The 19,732-nt window shown below is 38.5% G+C and overlaps 3 protein-coding genes across 4 annotated transcripts in view; 1 reads left to right on the top strand and 2 right to left on the bottom strand.

Moving 5' to 3' along the window:
* Window positions 1–19,732, top strand: part of LOC149610564 (choline/ethanolamine transporter flvcr2a-like) — a 159,344-nt gene that overhangs the window by 43,714 nt on the left and 95,898 nt on the right. The window lies entirely within an intron of this gene.
* On the bottom strand, window positions 15–2,666 carry LOC149610570 (KIF-binding protein). The gene is made up of 2 exons (XM_089859300.1): window positions 2,099–2,666; window positions 15–2,031 (listed from the first exon to the last, which is right to left on the bottom strand). The coding sequence occupies exon 2, from the start codon at window positions 1,994–1,996 to the stop codon at window positions 206–208; it is 1,791 nt and encodes a 596-aa protein (XP_089715426.1). The 5' UTR covers window positions 1,997–2,031; window positions 2,099–2,666; the 3' UTR covers window positions 15–205.
* LOC149610571 (uncharacterized) lies at window positions 10,212–17,496 on the bottom strand. 2 transcript variants are annotated; one of them, XM_089859308.1, is made up of 2 exons: window positions 17,351–17,496; window positions 10,212–12,372 (listed from the first exon to the last, which is right to left on the bottom strand). In XM_089859308.1, the coding sequence occupies exons 1-2, from the start codon at window positions 17,351–17,353 to the stop codon at window positions 10,768–10,770; spliced, it is 1,608 nt and encodes a 535-aa protein (XP_089715434.1). In that variant the 5' UTR covers window positions 17,354–17,496; the 3' UTR covers window positions 10,212–10,767. The 2 variants fall into 2 exon arrangements, with proteins under 2 accessions (XP_089715434.1, XP_089715435.1); XM_089859309.1 differs by having other exon boundaries at window positions 10,212–12,419.

A 19,732-nucleotide genomic window follows, 5' to 3' on the forward strand; every position in this document is an offset into this window, starting at 1 on the left:
AGGAAACAACTAAATTTTAATAATAAAATCTATTTATTATCTAAAATAAATAAATAAATAAAAGAAAAAATACAATAAATGTTCTTTGAATATTTATAAAAAAACGTTCTTGAAAGCTTTACAATTTATGACTTAAAAAGCAATTAGAAAGGGGAAAAGAACAATCAAAAGTAGCAGGTCCGAATTATTAGTGTTAAATGTAGGTTTAGTACAATGTTGAGCTTAATTCTTGTTGCATACGACATGGAATTAACTCTACCATTTCTTTCAAAACGTCAAGTTCCATTGAAATACAACTTTCTTGATCTTGATTCTTTTCAACGTAATCTTTGAGAATATTGTAATTCTTTTCCATCTCTTGGAGATTTAATAATTTCTTCGCTGGATCTCCAATAACGACATACTTTGAAAAAAGCTGCCCAATGTAGAAGCGAGCCAATAATGCTGGGCGTACCACATCTTCAGAATATTTTTCCGGTGTCTCTCCATTTGTCGAATTCATCGAATCAATCAGCTTTTGGAATGTGGCAATACCCTTGTCAATTAAAGCGTTAATTTTCTTAATCGCATGAGCGTTTGGCTTTTTAGGATCATACTGCGCGAGCTTCAACTGAACCATAAGAGAATATATTTCTCCCAACTCAAACATCAACTGCTGACACAAGGACAAATAATACCGCTGATTAAGAACTCGCAGCGTTTCTTCCAACATATCAATTCTTCTTTTATACATTTTACATTTTCTGTCCGTCGAGTCTTCAAAAGCGGCCAAATGATCAAAGAGTTTACTATGACTTTGGACAATTTGGGCGTAATCCGAGGCTCTATCAGATAGGGTGTAATAAATTTTGCTCTCAGAAATCCAATTCTGCGCCAAAAGAAATACTTTTCGCGCCTCTTCGTAGTTTTCTACGTATCCAAAAGTTATTTCTTTTTCAAAGGGTTTAACCAACTCGGGACTAATTAGAATATAATCTTCCATATTATAATCGGTGCTCAAGGTTTCAAACATTTTCTCGATATTTCTTTCAACACTGACATTCTCCGCTGAAATTTTCTCTTGCGAACTATGCAACAACGAGATGCAATAATTAACCCAACATCTCGCTATATCAGATTTTGTGTGATTTATCAATTCTTTTTCTTCGGGTTTTTCAGTTTCAGATGGATTTTTCGTAGATAAAACGTAACTGGCGCAAGCGAGAAAGTATCGGGCGATTTCGAACCTCTCTCTCCCTACGAAAAACTGCGAAAGTGTGGCGCAATTCAGAGACCATTCTAAGGGATTATAACTTTTATGGGTCATTTGCCATTTAAGGGTTTTATGGCAAAACGAAGCGGCTAGCTTAATTTCACTCTTTTTCTCGTAAACTTGCGCCAAATAGTAAAGAGAATGAACGTGAGCTTTGCCAAAACCAAAATCCAAGTCATCATTCTCTCGCTTAGCGTTTGGATAAATGAAAAGTTCTACGAAACTTAGAGGAGGTTCTTTAAGTTGTAATTTGCTTTTCTCATAAACTTCAACAGCTTCGGAGAGATAACTTTGGGCTTTATCTAACTCTCCCCTTTCGCTCCAAATAATCCCCAAATTATTCTTGATGTTTATATTCAATACGCAAGTATCCGATAAACCATCGTTCTTTTCTAAATAATGATAGGCCTTATTAAAATGGTCTTCCCCAACTGAGTGTTCTTCAGTGTCGCAGTAAACTACGCCTAAAGAGTAATTAAGTAATGCGTGAAGGCTTTTCAATCGCTTTTCTAAGACGTCATCCTTTGGTCCTTCGGAATTAGCCAAATTAGTTGACAGTTCCGTTAATCCATTCAAGAGCTCGAGGAATATTTCTTTAGCCGCGTATTTATGCTTATAGGGCTGAAATGGTTCATTGCTGTCCGCATTTCGGATGTACTCTGGTTCTTTTTGCAAAAGCTCCTGAGCTTCTAGAAATTTTACTTTCGCGGAAGACAACCACGAAGTTACGTTGAGCGAAGCCATACCAATACCAAGTTACCAACAATTCAAGAGAAACACTGAAAATAGATTAGAAATACATCCACACCTTAACCCTAATAATTCTTCAATATAAATTCAACTTACGTAAAAATTATAATTCACGAAATTATTAATTTTGTTTTGATTATAACGAATTGAATTCAAACTGTCACAAACGCGCCTCTTTTAATATTCCGCCATGTTGCTTATTTCCTACCTTTACACACCGACACCAGGGTGTTTCGTATTCTCAGTTAAATATGTCCAGCCCTAGTCAAAACCTTTGTATGAATATGTTCAGCCCTAAAACAAACAGCTGTGCAAGCTTATAGCCAGCCCCTTATCATTCAGTATTAGAAAAGGATCAGTCATGGCATAGGTTCCTAAAATTGTAATGCCTTATCTCTTAATAAATTAAGTTTGTTTTAAGTGGTTTATGATGCACATTTACTAACGATACACAAAACTCTCAAGAAACCCACACAACGAAACACAGGGCTCGACATAAGGATATTTTTTTTAGTAGTCAGCCCAAAGAATATACACGCGTGTATATTCTTTGGTCAGCCTGACTAGTGAGCCCCCCTATCCCAGTTTTTTTTAGTAGTCACTGACTAGTGAGACGCATGGCGGCATGGTTTACGAATATTTGGGACATTTTTTACCTCTCCGAGTGACGTATGTCACGGAGAGGTTCTGTAACGATCGTGTGTGTCTGTTTGTTTGTTTGTTTGTGTGTTTGTTTGTGTGTGTGTTTGTGTGTCTGTTGTTACACCCACGTGACCGCGTTCGCAATTTCCAAATCGGAGCAAACGTGTTCGCCATTTCCGAACTGCATTCACAGTCACGGAAATAGCTCCTCTACTTGAGTTCTCACACCGCCATCTTCTGGTCTTTGTCCATTCAACACGGACACCAAACTGTACATACTGCCTTCTAATCACCATTATCTTCTGGTCCTCGTCCATTCCACTTGGACACCAGTCTGTACATACTAGCTTCTAATCACCACCATCTTTTGGTCTTCGTCCATCCCACATGGACACCGGTCTGTACATACTGGCTTCTAATCACCACCATCTTCTGGTCTTTGTCCATCCCACTTGGACACCAGTCTGTACACCTGGCTTCTACACCACCATCTTCTGGTCTTGGTTTTTGTCCATCCCACATGGACACCCGTCTGTACACCTGGCTTCTACTCCATCGTCATCGTTGGGTTTAAGACATTCGCGGCGATCAGCTAGGGTTACGAGAAACGTCTAGCCTCCCTAGGGTGGGTTGTCCACCAAAGGTTTTCGCAATTGCGGTTGTTCTTGCTTTTAGCTGTAGTTCGACACCCTTATATACCACCTATTTGAGTAAGGCAAAGCAACCGGCGTATGCTTCATTTCAAACGCCAATATTAGTCAAGTCTCTCAAGAATGTTTAATTGTTCTTTTTTAAAACGATGTAACGTTCAATAAGGCGAATAACTAACGAAGAAAATATTAAATAATAATTATATTTATTTTAATATTTAAGATAATCTTGTTTCTCAATTCAAAATTAGTACGAAAAGGGTTGAAAAGCTGTCTATTTGATTGTCTGTGTGTGTCCGTCCGTTGTTACACTAGTGCGCCACGTTAGAAGTTCGTTTTGTTTTGATGTGTAAAGAAATCCTTCAGAACCATAATATTCCCTTTATCCTTAATATAAAGTGAATATGTGGAAATATTTTTCGTAATTATGATGCATTTAGTACTTTTGTAGCTTTAAAGCTCTGTTTCATTTTGATATTCCAAAGATTTATTTTAATATTATTATTTGAAATGGCTGTTTATATATTACTTAAGCTATACTACATCTGTATATAGAATAATTCTTGGTTTAGTGATTTCATGAAGGAAGCTAAGCCCTAAACTCCGGCGGGTATATCTAGTATTACCCTCAATAGGCTTAGTGAACTAAAGAGTAAATAATTGAGGCCTGAAGTGAAGCAAACTTTGGGTTTTGATTTTCGTGTCTGAAATGAAGAGACAACAACGGTTCAGAGTGAGCCGAAAGTTAAATACACTCTTAAATAATCAGGTTAAGGTTTTATAATAGAAGAGAAGATCATGGTGGCAATTAGATTAGTAGGGCTAAGCTACAGAGCTTTGAATCTCTTTATGGTGCGCATTGACTATCAGTGCGTCTAGCTACAATTTAGCTTTGGTATTATTTAACGTTAACACTCATGTTGGCAAACTAAGAATATTGTTGAGGTGAGACGAGACGATAGTGTTTACACTGCTAACCAGTTGTGAATGTAGTTATCAGAATATACGGTAAACAGCTGAAGCGTAGGCTTCATTTCCTGTTCTTTTCCCCATTGACTGATTTCCATGTGTCCAAGATTTACTCTTATTGTATGTAAAATGTCGTCTGCTTTACTGTATATTCGCTATGCTTGGAATACTGCTTCAATATTTCATTATATAAAAAAGACTTGGTTTGCCCAAGCCTTAAAAACAAAAGGATAAGAGTTTTTCCAGTTGTCTGAAGCGCGGATATTTTTTCTATTGAATTTTAAAGACAATCCGTATTTTACTACTCTTTAGAATTTAATTCAATCACCTGATTTTACTGCTAATGGACTAGTTTCCTAAAAATTAATTGAAATAAAAAAATTACTTATCTCAGATTTTTCAACAACAATTCCATTTTCCTGAAACATTTTATCATGAATTTTCTTTTCTTTTCAATGGAGAACGTACTTTAATTTTCAAATAATATTCTCATTAACTATGTATTATATGCGGTCTTTTCGAATACAAAAGGGGGCTGTTATCACCTTTCTTATATTTGATAAAGAGGTTCGTTTCTTCTTTAAGCACAGTCACAATTATTGAACTGTGTATATCAGTACTTGTGGGGAAGATTTTAGAAGTGTTGGTTGAGTTTACACGATATCCCTCAAAATAATAAATGCATGATTAAATGTTTCAGGAAAATTGAATTGTTGTTGAAAAATCTGAGATAAGTAATTATTTTATTTCAATTAATTTTTAGGAAACTAGTCCATTAGCAGTAAAATCAGGTGATTGAATTAAATTCTAAAGAGTAGTAAAATACGGATTGTCTTTAAAATTCAATAGAAAAAATATCCGCGCTTCAGACAACTGGAAAAACTCTTATCCTTTTGTTTTTAAGGCTTGGGCAAACCAAGTCTTTTTTATATAATATCTGTTCCTTCAGCCTTAATTTGTATTAATCTATTATAAAAATAATAATATGCTTGTCAAACGTCATTAATTCGATGTTCCAGTTGGCTCACTCCAAGTGCCTCTCATTATTTTATGGGAAAGATTAAAATTTTAAATCATTTGGCAGGGAAGTGGTAAATTAATTCACAATTGGTAGAAGGGTGGTAAATTAATTCACCATAGATAGGCGGGTGGTAACTTATTTCACACAAAAAGGTGGGTGGTGACTCAATTAAGTTTAGTTGACCTTTTTGTATAGGTTTAAAAAAAAACGTTATTTCTAAACCACGCGCCAGCACGCGCCTATTTCATTGAAAGTTTGTAATTTAAGAATTTTCCCTTTTATATACTAAGATTCTTCATCAAAAATAGACAACGCGGTTTCCAAGACTCGAACCTGCAATGTTTTGCCTCGAATGCAAACGCGTTATCCATTACGCCACAAGCCCGTATTTCGTGACAAAAAAATTATCCAAACATTGTATTTATAGGATTATATCATTTATGTTGAATAAAAGATCTGTAAAAATAAACACCGAGCTTGCCAGGATTCGAACCTGCAATGTTCTGCCTCGAATGCAAACGCGTTATCCATTATGCCCCAAGCCCGTATTTCGTAACAAAAAATTATCTAAACATTGTATTTATAGGATTATTTCATTTATGTTGAATAAAAGATCTGTAAAAATAAACACCGAGCTTGCCAGGACTTGAACCTGCAATCTTCTGCTCCAAAGGCAGACGCGTTATCCTATGCGCCACAAACCCGACGAAGGCTGAATAAAATGCTATGCAAACAGTGTAATATATGTAACGGTTTTACCATGATTTATAAATTAATTAAAATAAAATACTTAGAATTAATTGTTCTTAATCAAACTTCAGAAGTTCAACATTCAATAGTTGCTTGATAATTCAAAAGTGTTCCGAACCTTAACTTCGAAGTAGTTTCTGAGTTATTCGATGGAGTGGACCACCAAAAATCCCATGCTTTTTCTATGGGACGCTAAGCCTAAAATCTGTGAATTATTTCTTTAACATTACGGGAGGGTGTGGGTTCTTATCTAGAAGGGCCTACCGGCCCTCTAGAATAAATTTTACTTCAAAAAAGAGAAATAATTCCACATATAGGTAAATAACTTTGTAGTAGTAGACCTCTTGACTCGGAGAGGTAATATTTTGGTTTTCCCAACTTGTTTACTAGTCAAGTTGACTAGTGAGCCCCCAGATTTCGATTTATTTTAGTAGTCAAGGCATTTTTTTTAGTAGTCAAATGCCTTGATTAGTGCCTTATGTCGAGCCCTGGCCGACACTGCTTTACAGTAGAAATACTTATTTTTCCGCGCTAGATAGAGCGAAAAGCTCCCTCCGGCGGGATTAGGACGTAGGCAAGGCTTGCAACGGTTATAGGCTAGCGCTTTTCTTTGCGAACCTTGGGTTTCGCCCTCCAGTGTGGGAAATAAGGATTTTTTTAAAACTGGACCTGTGGCCAGTAGAGCCTAGGTATTTTAATTAAAAAACTGGTCACAGTGCCACCTACAATTTTTAGCCTCAAAAATCAGGCTTTCGTAATTTATGGCCAAATTATCTATTCTTGACAATATGTGCTATGGCATAGGCTCAGTAGGTTAGTTTTTAGAGGTATGGGTATTTCTAAATATTGGAGTCCTAAATTAAGAACTATAAGTCTTTATTGAGTAATGCTAAATTAAAAAATTCGATCCGTAGGGAGGGAGTTGGCACTCCATTGTTATCTTCCCATAGACGCTAATACAGTCAAAGGAAGCAGGCTGCCTTTCCCTATAGACCAGACCCAAACAAGACTACCGAGAGATTATCTTCCTTTTAGCTAACTGCAAAAATCATTTCATCTAGAGATTCCACACTGTGTGTAGACTGTAGAGCGTAGACAGACATACGAAACCCACCCATAATCCCACTCCCACAATTCAGACCAAACCAGCAGTCCAGCACACAGCGTGGAAACAAAGACGAGACAATTTTAGGGATTAACATAGTATTTATTTAATGAACCAAAATCTTGAGGGGGAAAAACTTTGAATTAATTAAGTGGCCACCAGGGCCAGTAGACCCCAAAGCGTTTAATTTTTAAACTGGCCCAGGTAATTTTTAAACTGGCAATTGGCCTGTGATTGTGCCTTATTTCCCACACTGTCGCCCTCCGACCCCGTTGCAGACGACGGACTCGGACGGAGAGCTGAACAGGCTGGGAAATAAGGATATTTTTTAAACTAGTCCTTGGGACCAGTGACCCCTCTAGTCCCCGAAATAATTAACTGGTCTCCGGACTGGTCCCAGCCTTTGTTCTCCAATAGATTTGCAATTAATAAACTGGTCCCGAGGACCAGTAACCCCCACTTTTTGAATTAAAAAACTAGTCCAAGCAATTAATAATCTGGTTTTGGACCAGAGGAAGTGTGCTATTTCCCAGCCTGGAGCTGAACTTCGTATTTTTGTTGGGAATATGTTCAGCCCTCCGCTGCTCCGCACCAAATGTGTCAAAACTTGGGGTACGTTCAGTAACGCTCTTTGATGACAGCGCTTACTAAGCGATGTCAGATTTCACTACTGTACGCTTTTTCGCGTTTCCGGTTTTGACGTCATGATGCTCAGCGCTTGCCCATCAAAAAAATCATCTAATCGATATGGTTTTTTGATGGCGTGACGTAGCGCTTGACTGTTGAACACTTACGAAAAGTTGGGCGCGGGATTTAAAAATTAATTTCCAATAATGCTATTCCTACAGTATTCGTTTTCTTTACGAAACTACTTCTACCATTCAAATGGACATAATTTTCTTAAACAATTTCATTATTTGCGAGCTCATTAATAATGGAAAAGAGCCATTTGCGCTTCGATCGTAACGTCAGGGATCGTTTTGAGGGTCAGTAAGACGTTTCCCCAACTCCATTTTCGAAAACAGCGCTAACTTCAAAGTTTCACTTTTCCGTTCAACAACCTTTTACGTCAATATGACGTCTCGAGCCCATCAACCAAACATTAAGAAAACAGCAAGGTCAAATTAATGATGTCATAGACAGTGAATAGGGGTAACCTTTTTGTTTTTAGAAAAACTCTATTTTATCTTAAACTCAGTGCCGTCTTATCCATTGGGCCCGTTGGGCACTGGCCCAGGGGCCCCTTAAGAACAGGGGCCCCATAATTGTCAAATAATACTCATTTTACATTTCTTGTCAGAAGAAAACCACTTGAAAATATAAACTACTTTCCATCGGTCATTCAGTCTTTTCAATGAAAAATTTGGCCTTCGAACTTGAAAAATGTAAAACTAAAAATCTGAGACCTATAAGATAGTCACCCATTGCCTAGGCTTTTATATTATCCCTCCTCCCCATGGCCTCACTTCACAACCGCACATCGGCTTATTTATTTAGTTTGAAACCTTCACTTTAAATCAGACTCAGTCTATACTGTCATTTTCCCCATGCGCAGAGAGAAAACCTGGAATTTTCTCGCTCATTGTCGCTGTTAGGTGGCATGTGGATGCGGGGTACAAGTCTATTTCTTTCCCTGCTGAAAGTAGACCACTCTGTTTAAAATATAATGCATGTTATGTAAAAAAATTATGGCGACAAACTATAAATAGAGATTATTAGTGCGATCAAATCAAAAATGAAACGTAATACTTTGAGCGGTGCCCAGAAGATAAAACGAACTGCGCAGGATAAAGAGAAAGCTAACAAACTTCGCAAGGTAACATCATGGTTCCATCAAAATGCTATGAGAAGTGCTGAGCCTGGTAAAATTACTCTTTCAACAATATCTCCGAAACCGTCAACGACTACCGACAGTTCCAACCGACATTGCAGTGGAGTCATCACTTGTTCCTACAACTGATCCAGATGAGGATAATCCACCAGTGGAAGTGCCTAAATGTGAAACGAAAACATCTTCCTTCCAGGAAACAGATGCACGGCTATGGGTAATCGGCAATCCTAACACGGTTGAATTCTGGATTCGAAATGGGCCGACATCTTGTCAGAACCATGAAAACGGCCTTTCCAAGACACGCCGAGTGTATAAAGAGTAGAGGTGTGCGGTTAACCGTTTCAATCGAATAATTCGATCGAATACCGAACCGAATAATTCGATAAGCCCATTTTCACTATTCGATTCGAATATCGAATACCGAACTGACTATTCGGTTAAAGTTCGACTACCATAAATTTAGGTCCTTGGCACTAGAGAGACCCACCTTATTTAAAAAAATATCATCCCAATTTTATTTGTCTCCCATCAAAAACTCCCAGCAACAGGCTGGGAAATAGCACACTTCCTCTGGTCCAAAACCAGTTTATTAATTGCTTGGACTAGTTTTTTAATTCAAGAAGTGGGGGTTAGTGGTCCTCGGGACCAGTTTATTAATTGCAAATCTATTGGAGAGCAAAGGCTTATTTCCCAGCCTGCCCAGCAAGTGCATAGGAAAATTTTAAGAAATACTTGACCACCAATGAGGAGAGGTATTTTGAAATTTAGTAGCTTCTAAATGTTCTTCTCCTTGCTTTGTATTGACTATTGGCGAATATTAGGGTTACTACCCGATCAACCGCGAATAGTTGCCCTAGTATTCGCGAATATTAGGGTTAAATATTCGCGGTTACTAGGCTTAACTATTCGCGATTAATCGGGAAGGAAAAAAATTACCAAGGCCCAACTATTCGGTATTCGATTTGGAATAAACTATTCGATTCGCTATTTGATAAGGAAAATTATTTGGTATTCGATAACCGGTTCGATACCCAAAAAGTGGTATTCGCACACCCCTAATAAAGAGGATGGAGAAAGCATTAGAATTCCAAGACAAGATATTTGTCAAAAAATGTTTTCAAACGTGAATTACGTAATGTCGATCCAAAAAATGATCGACTTCGATCCAATTGTAAAGGAATTTTCAAGGAAGGAAGTGCGCAAATGTTTCTGACTTTGCGTTGACTTTTAAATTTGTAGACTTTCGTATGAAGGAAATAATAAATATTTTTATTTCTCGATTAATTTGTTTTGTATAGGGGATAAGGGGGCCCAAAATACTGTACTGCCCAGGGGCCCATATAGCACTTAAGACGGCCCTGCTTAAACTTCTGAATTTGTAATTGTGAAATTGAATTTACAACATCCTAAACTACATCAAGAAATGCACAGATTCACACACAAAAATGTCCTTAACTGCATCAAGAAATGAAATATTAACACAAAAGTATCTTTAACTGCATCAATAAATGAACCGATTCACACACAAAAATGTCCTTAACTGCATCAAGAAATGAAATATTAACACAAAAGTATCTTTAACTGCATCAATAAATGAACCGATTCACACACAAAAATGTCCTTAACTTATAATATTGATTTTAAAGGAAAAGTAACTCATCAATTCGAGTAACTTTATTTGAAAACATTGGTAGGAAAAGCACGCAGATTGTTGAAATGAGATCACTGTAATTGTGACGATTACTCAATTATAACACAGACATAAGACTCGCCTCGTTTAAGCATATCAAAATGGATTCAAATGACGGGATTCAAATTAACTTTAACCACCTCGTAGAGATAAGGTGCTTCTTTCACCTTGACGTAATAACATCCATGACGATTCCCCGAATCTTCCAATTTTGTCAAAATAATGGAACACTGTTTGATGGTAAACTGAGTGTCTTGGTCAACAGCGTCATTGTTATCAAAACCAAACTCATACTTCAGGAAGTTCAGGTGATCAATTGGCTCTTCCCATTTTACATTTGATTCCAACATCGATGCGTCTGGGTCGTATATAACTTCATTTGATGGAAGAGGCGTTGCAGCTTCGTTTTCCAATTTGACACAATTTAAGTCAAACTTTAAACTAAAATTATCATCACTCGATTCTGGAAATTCTGGTTCTTTCTTAATTTTTTCAGAGGTTATGGTTGGATTTCTAGTATTAAATTCGCCCAATACTGAAATCCCTTGGTTGAAGTTGGAACCGACAGATTGAGAACGATTACAATTAGACTCTCTCGCGTATCTGGGGTCATCGGGATCTGATTCAGTATGAATTTCTAATTCTTTCGACTGAGCAATTTCATTAAGAGAACCGTGGTTTGTATTTGTCCCACTTCGTTCAGGTTGCGAACTTCGTCGTTTTTTGTTTGATTTGGGTTTTATTGGGAGCACAAAGTCTGCGACATCAGTTGATCTACTTTCAGACCGAACTTCGCTCGAATCTGATAATTTCGATTCAATGTTTCCCTGATTGGGTTTTCCAGCATTGTCTTTCGTAGAAGCACGTTTCCGCTTGCTGGTCGATTGATCGTATTGGTTTTTCCGTTTTGAAGAAACACTTTTCGTAATTTTTCGTTCAATTCCAGATTTTGATGGATGACGTCTAGCAATGTGATATCTTAGTACTTTCTTTAATTTGGTTGCGAAATCACAAAAATTACACTTAAAGGGACGCTCGTCACTGTGATTCGCAACGTGTATGTTTAAATTCCCGCGTTTTCGGGTACGGTAATTGCAAATACCGCATTTAAATGGATGATCTTCACTATGAGTCGCAACATGAGATTTTAAAACATCCCGCCTTCGGGCACGATATTCGCAAAAATCGCATTTGAAAGGACGATTTTCACTGTGAGTCGCGACATGTTTCTTCAAAGACCAGCTATTTCGGGTACGATATTCACAAATATCGCATTTGAAAGGACGAACTTTACTGTGAGTCGCGACATGCTTCCTTAAATCAGTCGGCCTTCGGGCGCGATATTCGCAAACATCGCATTTGAATGGACGATCTTCACTGTGAGTCACGACGTGTTGCTTTAAAAGCAAGCTAGTTTGGGTACAATACTCACAAATATCGCATTTGAAAGGACGATCTTCACTGTGAATCACGACATGGTTCTTTAAATCATCCCGCCTTCGGGAACGATATTCGCAAAAATCGCATTTGAAAGGACGATCTTCACTGTGAGTCGAGACATGTCTCTTTAAATGCCCGCGTTGTCGGGTGCGGTAATTGCAAATATCGCATTTGAAAGGACGATCTTCACTGTGAATTAATTTATGATTCTTAAAGACTGAGCTTATTCCTGTCTGGAAACCGCACTGTTCACACTTAAACTTCATCTTCCCCTAATGAACCAAAAAGTGATTCTTTAATCACAACGTTTTAGGAATCCCTTAAAGGGAGGGTGAAGTAGAAAATAAAGTTATTTTTTATCGATTTTTCTACATATTACAAGACCAGTCTGCATAATCAAACATTCAGGGAATACTTCCGAATGATTTTAAAATTCAAATCAGGTTCAGATTTTAAGGATAATTTTAAAGAAGGTCCTCCGATCAATCACGTACCGCCCTGCCTTTGTTAACAAAATTCTCGTGGCACGCTCCATGTCTCGCGCCACGATTGTCACACCGCGCGCAAATTTTATCAAATCTCGCGATAAATTTCATTCGACACGGAACATGCCACGAGCATTTTGTTAAGAAAAAGGCAGGGCGTTACGCGATTGGTCGGAGGTCCTTCTTTAAAATTATCCTTAAAATCTGAACCTGATTTGAATTTTAAAATCATTCGGAGAAATGTGTGTCAAGAATCACCGTGCTATTGCCACAGTCACACAAAATGTGTAAGGGATTGTGTGTGTGCCAATAGGCAAAGGACTATTTCCATACACACACAAAATGAGTAAGGGAGTGTGTCAATCCTAACAGTGCTATACTATTGGCCCACAAAATACAAGCGCAGGGAATATTGACACACACATTTATACCTATGACAAGGTAATTAAATTTTTGGATCTTTCCTATATTAGAGGCCGCCTTCGATAGTGGGATTTGTTTTTAGTAGGATAGTAGAAAAAATAGTAGTATTTTTCCTATAACCGAAAAGCTAAACCGATGAGGGAGAAAATACTATGGATAACCTAAATTCTGACTAAAACGCTTTCTTTTTTTTTACTCTATACATAATTTATGATTATTATTAGTGATTAATGCTATATTTATAGCAAGGTTCCGCCTTGAGGGAACGAAATCCCCTGTCGCTAGGGCAGTTTTTACATGCAGAACTATACCCGTTTAAGTGAGGGTAGTTCTCGCACGCAGTGTAAAACTGCGTACAAAGTCGGCCATTTGATCGACTTTAAAAGTCAGTCGTATGACAAATTAAAAACTTCTGGAAAAGGCAGAAAGTTTTCAATTTGTATTAATGTATGGGGTATTAAATTGGTTTTGGAGGCCATAATATTCAAGCAGTAGATACAGACGTTTTTGTGAAATATAATAATCGCTTTTCATTAAGAGGTTTTCGAGAACCAGAACCGCGTTTAATATAATCTTCTCTACCATATTTCCAAAAAATAAAATCCATTTGAACTCTAAATGCGCTCAAAATAGATAGACTGGCCTCTCAAGTAGGCCACTACTGACGCCTAGTTGAGCGGCCAGTGTAATAGTCCATGGTTCCATTTTGCTTATTTATTCTCTACTTGCCTCTCAAGTAGGCCACTACTGACGCCTAGTTGAGAGGCCAGTGTAATAGTCCATGGTTCCATTTTGCTTGTTTATTCTCTACTGGCCTCTCAAGTAGGCCACTACTGACGCCTAGTTGAGCGGCCAGTGTAATTGTACCCGTGGTTCCATTTTGCTTGTTTATTCTCTACTGGCCTCTCAAGTAGGCCACTACTGACGCCTAGTTGAGCGGCCAGTGTAATTGTTCCCGTGGTTCCATTTTGCTTGTTTATTCTCTACTGGCCTCTCAAGTAGGCCACTACTGACGCCTAGTTGAGCGGCCAGTGTAATTGTACCCGTGGTTCCATTTTGATTGTTTATTCTCTACTGGCCTCTCAAGTAGGCCACTACTGACGCCTAGTTGAGCGGCCAGTGTAATTGTACCCGTGGTTCCATTTTGCTTGTTTATTCTCTACTGGCCTCTCAAGTAGGCCACTACTGACGCCTAGTTGAGCGGCCAGTGTAATTGTACCCGTGGTTCCATTTTGATTGTTTATTCTCTACTGGCCTCTCAAGTAGGCCACTAAAGACGCCTAATTGAGAGGCCAGTGTAATAGTCCATGGTTCCATTTTGATTGTTTATTCTCTACTGGCCTCTCAAATAGGCCACTACTGACGCCTAGTTGAGCGGCCAGTGTAATTGTACCCGTGGTTCCATTTTGCTTGTTTATTCTCTACTGGCCTCTCAAGTAGGCCACTACTGACGCCTAGTTGAGAGGCCAGTGTAATAGTCCATGGTTCCATTTTGCTTGTTTATTCTCTACTGGCCTCTCAAGTAGGCCACTACTGACGCCTAGTTGAGCGGCCAGTGTAATTGTACCCGTGGTTCCATTTTGCTTGTTTATTCTCTACTGGTCTCTCAAGTACGCCACTACTGACGCCTAGTTGAGCGGCCAGTGTAATTGTACCCGTGGTTCCATTTTGCTTGTTTATTCTCTACTGGTCTCTCAAGTAGGCCACTACTGACGCCTAGTTGAGCGGCCAGTGTAATTGTACCCGTGGTTCCATTTTGCTTGTTTATTCTCTACTGGTCTCTCAAGTACGCCACTACTGACGCCTAGTTGAGCGGCCAGTGTAATTGTACCCGTGGTTCCATTTTGCTTGTTTATTCTCTACTGGTCTCTCAAGTACGCCACTACTGACGCCTAGTTGAGCGGCCAGTGTAATTGTACCCGTGGTTCCATTATGCTTGTTTATTCTCTACTGGCCTCTCAAGTAGGCCACTACTGACGCCTAGTTGAGCGGCCCGTGTAATAGTCCAGCCTCTCAAGTAGGCCACTACTGACGCGAAGATGAGCGGGCCGACACCTAACCTAACCTAACCTAACCTAACCTAACCTAACCTAACCTAACCTAACCTAACCCAACCCAACCCAACCTAACCTAACCTAACCTAACCCAACCTAACCTATACTTATCTAGTTTGAACGTTAGGACATATCTGCACTGGCCTCGCTATTAGGCCACTTAGGACACCTAGTTTAAAGGCCAATGTGATACTTCCATTTCGTTTTTAATATTTATTCACGAACGGCAAAGTAGCCGACGATAAAAACATAGATAAGAGACCCATGTATTGTCCCGTGTTTATTCTCTACTGGCCTCTCAAGTAGGCCACTACTGACGCCTAGTTGAGAGGCCAGTGTAATAGTCCATGGTTCCATTTTGCTTATTTATTCTCTACTGGCCTCTCAAGTAGGCCACTACTGACGCCTAGTTGAGAGGCCAGTGTAATAGTCCATGGTTCCATTTTGCTTATTTATTCTCTACTGGCCTCTCAAGTAGGCCACTACTGACGCCTAGTTGAGAGGCCAGTGTAATAGTCCATGGTTCCATTTTGCTTATTTATTCTCTACTGGCCTCTCAAGTAGGCCACTACTGACGCCTAGTTGAGCGGCCAGTGTAATAGTCCATGGTTCCTTTTCCTTGTTTACTCTCTAATCTCTACTGGCCTCTCAAGTAGGCCACGATTGACGCCTAGTTGAGCGGCCCGACACCCAACCTAACCTAACCCAACCTAACCTAACCTAACCTAACCCAACCCAACCCCACCTAACCTAACCTAACCTAACCTAACCCAACCCAACCCAACCCAACCCAACCTAACCTAACCTATACTTATCTAGTTTGAACGTTAGGACATATCTGTACTGGCCTCGCTATTAGGCCACTTAGGACACCTAGTTTAAAGGCCAATGTGAATGTGATACTTCCATTTCGTTTTTAATATTTATTCACGAACGGCAAAGTAGCCGACGATAAAAACATAGATAAGAGACCCATGTATTGTCCCGTGTTTATTCTCTACTGGCCTCTCAAGTAGGCCACTACAAACGCTTAGTTCAGAGGCCTGACATGAAATTAAACCCGCCTCGCCTAAACCAAACCTAACCTAACCTGGTCTAATCTCGTTTGAACGTAAGGGCATATCTGTACTGGCCTCGCAATTAGGTCTCTTAGGACCCCTAGTTAAAAGGCCAATGTATTATTCCAACATTTCGTTTTGCATGTTCATTCTGTACTGGCCTCGCAATTAGAACACTTAAACGCCTTGTTAAAAGGCCAGTGCATTACCCCATTTCATTTTTCCTGTTTATTCACGAAAGGCTAAGTATGCGCCTCTTTACACGGAAAAAGACAGTAATATAGCAATATTTTGGAAAAGGCGGCAATTTATGGTTAGTCAGCAATATTTGGAAAAGGCGGAAATTTATGGTTAGTCAGCAATATTTTGGGAAAGGCGGCAATTTATGGTTAGTCAGCAATATTTTGGAAAAGGCGGCAATTTATGGTTAGTAGGCACAATGTAGCAATTCATACTATTTTCTCCATCATAGGTTTTGATTTTCCATGTAGGGGGAAAACTACTATTTTTACTACTAAAAAATTTACCACTATGGAAAAGGGCCTCTAAAATAGGAATGACCCAAATTTTTCTATTTATATAAAAGTTTACAGGTTCTATGATCCTGTATAATTATTACAGATGTCTGGGGTCACTATTTTCAAGGCCGATTCGGAAATGTCCAATGAAATTGTTTGCTTATTTTCGTGCCTGATCCAATTAACCTTGACAGGCGGGCCACCATACTGATAGGCCCATCACTATTGACACACACAAAATGTGACCTTCTATCTTAATGTAAAAACTTAATTAACTTGTCCAAGGGGTACAAGTGAATGTGTGGGAATAGTTGATTGGCTACTGCATTGCCACACGTGCATGTGTAGGGGGGGATGACACTTAGCTAAGAGATAGAAGGTATGACGTTTGCATACGTAGAACTGACATTACTCTATTCTATCTCTTAGCTCAGTGTCATCCCCCCTACCAGGCGCGTACAGTATCCCCTCTTACAAAAGCGCGCCTAGAGGGAGGGATAAACAGTCTACTCCCCCCTCTACCGACACTACTCTATAGATTTCCAATTAATAAACTGGTCCCGAGGACCAGTAACCCCACTTTTTGAATTAAAAAACTAGTCCAAGCAATGAATAAACTGGTTTTGGACCAGAGGAAGTGTGCTATTTCCCAGACTGCACACAATGTGTGTGGCAATAGTCACTTCTAATATGAGTAATCTATCCAGCTTACCATAAGATTGCGAAAAGAAGGGGTCCAATTAATTAGGTAGTCAGCCAAAGAGGAATTTCAAATAAGACACTGTTCAAAAGTCTTCGCGAATAATCAAAACTAACTTAAATTTTAAGTTCTAAGATAACGTTTTAATACGCTTCCAACCAGAGTTGGGCACTCCTCCTTAGATAGATTTTTTTCCTATCAAACTATCATAGATGGCGAAACTATCAATTCTTCTGGCTATATTTTAGAGTGGAACTCCTTCTTAGATAGATTTTTTTCCTCTCAAACTATCATAGATAGCGAAACTATCAACTCTTCTGACTATATTTTAGACTGACATTGCTGGTTAGATAGATATTTTTCCTCTCAAACTATCATATTTGGCGAAACTATCAATTCTTCTAGCTATATTTTAGACGGGCATTATTTGTTAGATAGATTTTTTCCCTCTCAACAAATCATAGATGGTGAAACTATCAAATCTTCCTTCAATATGTTAGATTGGCTCTCATTGTTAGATAGATTTTTTGCCTATCAAATCAAATTGAAATCTTTAGGAACGACTAAATTAATCTATTATTTAATTTCCGGACTTTAAATTTGATTGTTTTCGATCAAACTGATTTGGGCTCTACCTAATTTTACTCTGTTTAATCGATTCCTGATATTTCCTGATTTTGTAGAATTTCTAATATTTTCATATATTCATATAATTTCCATAATCTCATTTCTCAAGTTTGACTTTAACTGTCTATAGTTCAAAAGCTACTATCCAAACTTTTTCAAATTATTCGCCCTTGATTTAATCTAAACCATCTACTATAAACGGTTAACTAATAATAATTAAAGGCAAAAATTGCAATTAAAACTGTGGGTAATAAAAATCAGAAAATCTACACTTTAATTTATCTACTTCTACGTTTGGATGATTTCGTGGAATCGCTCTTCCTCCTCGAGTAGTCGTTCACATCAGTGACAGCACGGAGCTTCTATATACAAGAAGCTCCGTCTTCACAGTTTGAACTGTTGAACCATCGTTTATTTTATTTTTATTTATTTGTTTGAGAGGGTTATAACGACCACCAAGTACAGAATCTTCTTATAGAATAAACCTACACTTGCTAACGTTCAAATATATTAAAAACTTCGATATCATTCAAAAAACGACTTATCTTTCCAGAAATTTTCATAACTATCAAAATTGCCTATCAATGATTAGCACATAATTTTTAAAATGAAATCAGAAAACAGATGTCGCCAAATAAAATCACTCAAAGAATCAATTTATTTCTCAAGGAATAATGCCTATCATTTTTTATGATTTCTAAAAGATGGGGTTAGTAGCTAGATCACGTTAAGAATCGATATTTTTCTCTAGAAGATTTCAACGAATCAATGAATCATATCAACTTCGAGTGCACTTTCTAAGCTATCAAACTCAATCGATCATTATAATTCAAATTTTTCTCGAAAATAACTATCAAAATTGATACTTTGATAGGGGCAGATTTAGTTTTCTATCGTATCAAGTGGTAAAACTATCAAATGATATGATAGTGCCCATCTATGCTTCCAACTTCCAACGCACTTTCCCTCTAATAACACGTTTTAGCAACAGAACGCGTAGCAGACGAAACGGTGGACCTTTGACCTGATCGTGAGTTCGTGAACAGGGCTCTACATAAGGATATTTTTTTAGTAGTCAGCCTGACTAGTGAGCCCCCCTATCCCAATTTTTTTTAGTAGTCACTGACTAGTGAGACGCATGGTTTACGAATATTTGGGACATTTTTTTTACTAGTCAAGTTGACTAGTGAACCCCCAGATTTCGATTTATTTTAGTAGTCAAGGCATTTTTTTTAGTAGTCATGCCCTGTCGTGAACTATATTACTAGCCTAGGTGGCAGGGTGGGAAATAAGGAATTTTTTTAAACAGCGACCCCTCTGGCCTGGAATAAATAAACTGGTCCATGACCATTGACCAGGGCTGCAGGGCACGTCGTCTGCTAAACTAAAGAAGTGGATAATTAAAATATTTGAGTTAATGTCTGAACTCTGGTAACCCTTGAAATTTCTTAGTGGTCCCGTGGACCACTGACCCCCCTCCGATTTAATTTCTAAACTGGTCCAGACAATTCTTGAACTGGTCATTTGCCCTTTGCCACCGCCTTATTTCCCACGCTGGCCTAGGTGGCGTGACGCATTTTTTATGACTGGTTCAAACCAGTTCTTTGTAGGCAAGGCTTGCAAGTTGCAACGGTTTCGCCCTCCGACCCCGTTGCAGACGACGGAGAGCTGAACTTCGTATTTTTGTTGGGAATATGTTCAGCCCTCCGCTGCTCCGCACCAAATGTGTCAAATTTATGTTGTCATAGACAGTGAATAGGGGTAACC

This window comes from Phalangium opilio, unplaced genomic scaffold, assembly GCF_054372755.1.
Source record: "Phalangium opilio isolate 3A_F unplaced genomic scaffold, DU_Popi_V2 ptg000329l_1, whole genome shotgun sequence".
Lineage (NCBI taxonomy): Eukaryota > Metazoa > Arthropoda > Arachnida > Opiliones > Phalangiidae > Phalangium > Phalangium opilio.